At 37.9% G+C, this 4884-nt stretch overlaps 1 protein-coding gene across 1 annotated transcript; it reads right to left on the reverse strand.

The window, feature by feature from the left end:
• Positions 1 to 976: 976 nt before the first annotated feature.
• On the reverse strand, positions 977 to 4181 carry LOC124370320 (zinc finger BED domain-containing protein 4-like). The gene is made up of 2 exons (XM_046828609.1): positions 1993 to 4181; positions 977 to 1824 (listed from the first exon to the last, which is right to left on the reverse strand). The coding sequence occupies exons 1-2, from the start codon at positions 3647 to 3649 to the stop codon at positions 1541 to 1543; spliced, it is 1941 nt and encodes a 646-aa protein (XP_046684565.1). The 5' UTR covers positions 3650 to 4181; the 3' UTR covers positions 977 to 1540.
• Positions 4182 to 4884: the final 703 nt, after the last annotated feature.

A 4884-nucleotide genomic window follows, 5' to 3' on the forward strand; every position in this document is an offset into this window, starting at 1 on the left:
TCACCAGTATGCAAGAACCACCCCTAGATGAGTGTTATCGGCTATAAAAACGCTGCAACCTCATATCCTGCAAAAGTATCTAGATAATTTTTACAAGATTTACTCAACCAATGCTCAGTAAAACAGACAATAGTTGGATGGAATTTTAAAACTTGAAAAATGTCACTTAGTTCATCAATTTTATGCAAACACCCCTGTGTATTTAAATGAAAAACAGAACATTTATCATTAGATCTGAACAAATCCGTACCGTTAAAGCAATCCAATGTCGGTACATTGTGACAGTTCACAGAATTCCTGCCAGAAAACTGTCATCTCACAAGATTTGGGCACGACTGAAAGTTTAAAAAGTCATTTTCTAAATTGAACGATTCCAGTTGCTGCAACTCAGGAGTTGTCTTCTGCGTCGTAGAGAGCACCGTAGAATCCTCATCACAGAGCTGACCTTGTACTTCTTGGGGAAGAGGCCGCCGATGTAGACAAAGTTCAGGCAGCTATCCGGCCCCCCAGCCAGCATACCGCTTCTCCAGGCCAGTAGATTCATTAGGTGATGTTAATGGCGGCGTTTCTCGAGGTGATGAAGGATACGACCGTGAAGAGGAGGAGGCAGAACTCAGTGTGCCGGAGCGAGGCACGGGTGGCAGCAGCGGCGGGAAGTCGACCACACTCAGCAGCGTCCCGATGTCAACGGGAGGTGGGAGACCAGACGGGCCAGCCACAGAAAGCCGAAAGTTGCTTAGTGATTTGGGCTTGTAGGGCATTTTGTCCAGTTTTAAATTATATGAAATATATATTATTAGTTACATTCCTCTTGCCTGCTCTATGGAAGTGTAGACCTCGAAAAAGATGCCGCTGTTTTGACTCCCAAGTTCAGTAGACGAATGTTATCACTATTTTTGCTTAACTCTTTTAGATAATTCTGATATTTTTATTTTCAATAGTGATGGAAATTACGGTTACTTTGACGTAATAGGTTCCAACGTTACGTGACGGAGCCGTAATAGGTTCCAGTAGCCTATTATTTTTGTCACCTATTACGGGACAGCTCCGGCTCCGCCTGGCGCTGTGGCTCCGCTCGCGCTCGGCCGGTCTGTCACTGTCACCATATTATTTAATGGTGACAGTTACGTTACAGCCGTAGCTCTCGTAACTTCAGCAAACACCCGTCACCGCAAACACTGATAATTCAACTTAATTTTTGAAATTACAGGTTAGAGTTGCAATACTAAAACATATTATTATTCGTAATTCTAAATTGCTTATGAACTAGTGTGTCATTTAAAATTTACTTAAGTTAAGTTACTATTAAGTCTTAAACCAGGGCTATAAAGTTGATAAGCCAATACCTTTTAGAATGTAATTTATGAGATACAACGTATTGAAAAAATATACAAAGTATATTACAACTACAATATGCAAGTAAAAATATACAACTAAAAAAACTTGTACTAAAAATATGTCGGCATTATAAAACAACAGCTCTTAACACAGTTTGCCTGACATATAATAAGAAAACTAAACTAAGAACAACTAAAAAAACTTATTGCACTAAATATCTGTTAGCATTTAAAAACAACAGTTGTTCACATCGTTTCCCTGATAATCTGGTACGTCGTTCTGTAATTATGTATCCTGCTTTTGAGAATAATCTCTCACAGGGGACCGATGTTGCCACTGCACAAAAATGTTTTTTTACAACTTGTGACAACAGAGGGTAAAAAACTTCATTTTGTTTCCACCACAGTAGTGGGTTTTCTGAGCGTCCGATGCATTCCTCGTCTAAATAACGGTTCATTTCAACAATTGCAGCAGATGTCTTTGAACCTGAAAATACAATGAATTATTGTAAGTGGATAATAAAGTGTTTTAACACGTAATTGAATATGACAGCAGATGCCTTTAACCCTGAAAATACAATTATTTTAAGTGGATAATAAAGTGTTTTTTAAACCCAATTTAATATGGTTTACAGATTAATATATTTTAACGTACCTGACGGTTTCTTGGATGCTATCATCTTATCAAGGTCTGCCCAGATAGAAAACTTTGCCTGTTTTGTAAGAGGCTGATTTCCATCGTCTTTTTCCTGACTTCCACTGACAGACGTCACAGAAGTGCTTGTCTTCTTGCTCCATATGGCTGACATGAGCTCAGTGCAGTAGGTTTTTATGGATCCAGCTGATTTTTCATCTGAAAATACTGCAAGCTTGAAACGTGGATCTAACAACGTCGCCAAAGCTATAGTCTTGCTGTTTTCAATGTTAGAAAATCTGGTTTTTAGTCCTTTGAGCAATTCATCAACTACACGTTTGGAGACTTCGCTTAGGGTTTCTTTTCTCATTTTATTGCAGACAGAAACTAGTCCATTGATAAATCCAATCACTTGGCTAGCTGTAAGGTAATTTTCCCCAGAGATATTTCTGGTTACTTCTTCAAATGGTTCCAGAACCATTACCAATTCGGAGCAAGTCTTCCATTCATCTTCGGTGAGCACTGGAATTTCTTTATTGATTAAAGCCACTGTCGTTTTAACAGCATCCTTCAACTCTGAAATTCTTTGCAACATATAAAATGTTGAGTTCCATCTTGTAGCTACTTGTAGAACTAGTTTTTTGGGTTCCAGTCCCAAATTTTTCTGTACTTCCCTTAGCTTCTCTGTAGCACTAGTGCTTCTTTTAAAATGAGAAACTATAGCTTTTATGCGATCTGTTAAGCTCTGACAAACCTTCAATGCATCCTGCAAAATTAAATTAATTGTATGGGCGAAACATCCGAAGTGTTTTAGTTTTAGTTCATTAGTTATAGCCCCTACAATATTACTGGCATTGTCAGAGACAATGATCATGATTTTGCCTTCAAGGTGAAATTTTTTTACAATTTTGTCTATTTCTACCGCCAAGTTTACACTTGTATGAGAAGATCTGATGACAGAACACTCAAGTAAAATTGATTTTAATTCAAAATCGTTAGAAATGTGGTGGGAAGTTAGAGCCATATAACTCTCTGTGTTTGAAGAGGTCCAAGTGTCAGTTGTCAAAGTAACATTTGATACTGTTAGCATTTCTTGTCGAACAGCATTCAAACACATCTCATATTCTGCTGGTATCATAGAAGATGAAATGGTTTTTCTGTTTGGCAGAACATAGTTTGGATTTAGACCATTGACGAACTTTTTAAAACCTTCGTCCTCTACTACTGAAAAGGGTTGGTAATCTTGAACAAACACATTTAAGAGGAGCTTGTCTAGTTTCTTCTTTTGGGTTTCACTAATTTTTTTCTGCTGAGGTATGAAGGACCTAATGCTTGGTTGGTTATTTGGTACAATATTACACATTGAACTATTAGTGGCAATGTTGTCAGAATTTACATTCTGCATGGCAATGTTGGTGTTCGATGTAGTCCTGTTTAAAGTAGAGGCCAAAGAAGGAACAGCAAGGGGTTCAACCACATTTGATACCGGTAAGTGTTTCCCTCCTGGCGGTGGCAAAGCAACAGTGGTATGTTTTCTTTCTAAATGCTTTCTAAGGTTAGAAACTGTAGTTTTAAAACTTGCCAATTGACCACATAAATCGCACCTAGCAATTTTACTTACGGGATCCGTAGTTGTGAAGTAAGACCACAAATAACTAGTCTTCTGTTTTCTGTTCATTTTGTTTCACACACCAGTCACACAAAATTAAAGATATTAACTACAAAAACTGAGTGAAACTATTAAACACAATTTTATTAATGTATAAAACTAGTGGAAAAAGTCCAAAACACTACTATTAAACTATTAATACGGTTAGAACTGTCAATAACCAACTTGAAATGCACAAACACGATAGTAGCCCTCAGAGTCAGAACGCAAGTGCATTGAAGTTTTCGTGTCATAACACGACACGAATGGTCTGTGAATCACGTGTGAATGACGTGACAAAACTCAAATATAGTGACAGCGGTAACGTAACGAATCCAGTGTCAGTGACACACCGTTCGTTCCGTATTACTCGTAGTTTTTGTAATAGGGTGATGGGTAGAAGTGACAGATCCAGACTGTTTCTCAGATAGCCGTTTACTAAGTAACTGTTATGTTTACGTGACAAAAATAATAGGGTGTTTGTTGTAACCTATTACAACGGTGACGGCTACTACGTGGTAATAGTGTTATTAAATCCTATTACGTTCTGTAACGACCATCACTAATTTTCAATTGTGTGTGTGGACTAAGATAAAATCTGACTGGAACCGTTGAGATTACGAACCTCGCATCAGGAGAAGACTTTACCATGCTGTTATATGTTTCCACTATTTCTGGGATGTTTAAATTGACCTTATTCATATTGTTAGTTCCAGCTATGAATACAACATAGTCATTCTTCATGAAACAGTCATTGTCACTTTTAACGGTCCTAACAACCTCCTCGACTGTGGCGCCTGGTATTACTAAGCTTGGTCTCAAGGAAGTGGTTTTGGAATTGAATTTCTGTTCTAAAAGATTATTAATGTCACGGCCGTGGCTGTCGCTGTACAGTGAAACAGATATGTTTAAGTTCCTCGATTTCATTTTCCTAACATCTTTTCGAAGTGGTTTTAAGTTGCCGGATTTAACTTTTTTTTCTTGACGTGATGAACGGGCTATTACCTCCGAATACTCGGTCGTGTCAGTAAGAGGAAGATACTTATTGGTTGTGAGGACTGGAGAAGATGACGGCAATGAGAGGGCAGCCACCGTGGAGGGCGCGTGTAAGACTTCTTTGGTTATCCTTATTTTCTCATTTTGTGCTTCCTCAAGTTTTAAGGTCATACAGTTTATATTATCATTTAAGGATTCAATTATTGTCGGTTTAGTTTTATTTTCTTTGGTTAAGCTAAGTACTTCAGCTTTGATCTAAATTATTTCGA

This window comes from Homalodisca vitripennis, unplaced genomic scaffold (assembly GCF_021130785.1).
Source record: "Homalodisca vitripennis isolate AUS2020 unplaced genomic scaffold, UT_GWSS_2.1 ScUCBcl_2;HRSCAF=254, whole genome shotgun sequence".
Lineage (NCBI taxonomy): Eukaryota > Metazoa > Arthropoda > Insecta > Hemiptera > Cicadellidae > Homalodisca > Homalodisca vitripennis.

Bases quoted from the DNA above. Each gene is read 5' to 3' on its own strand.
- LOC124370320 (XM_046828609.1), bottom strand. From the start codon at position 3,649: ATGAACAGAAAACAGAAGACTAGTTATTTGTGGTCTTACTTCACAACT. The intron at 1,825-1,992 runs GTACGTTAAAAT...TTGTATTTTCAG, and splicing joins AGCATCCAAGAAACCGTCAG to GTTCAAAGACATCTGCTGCA.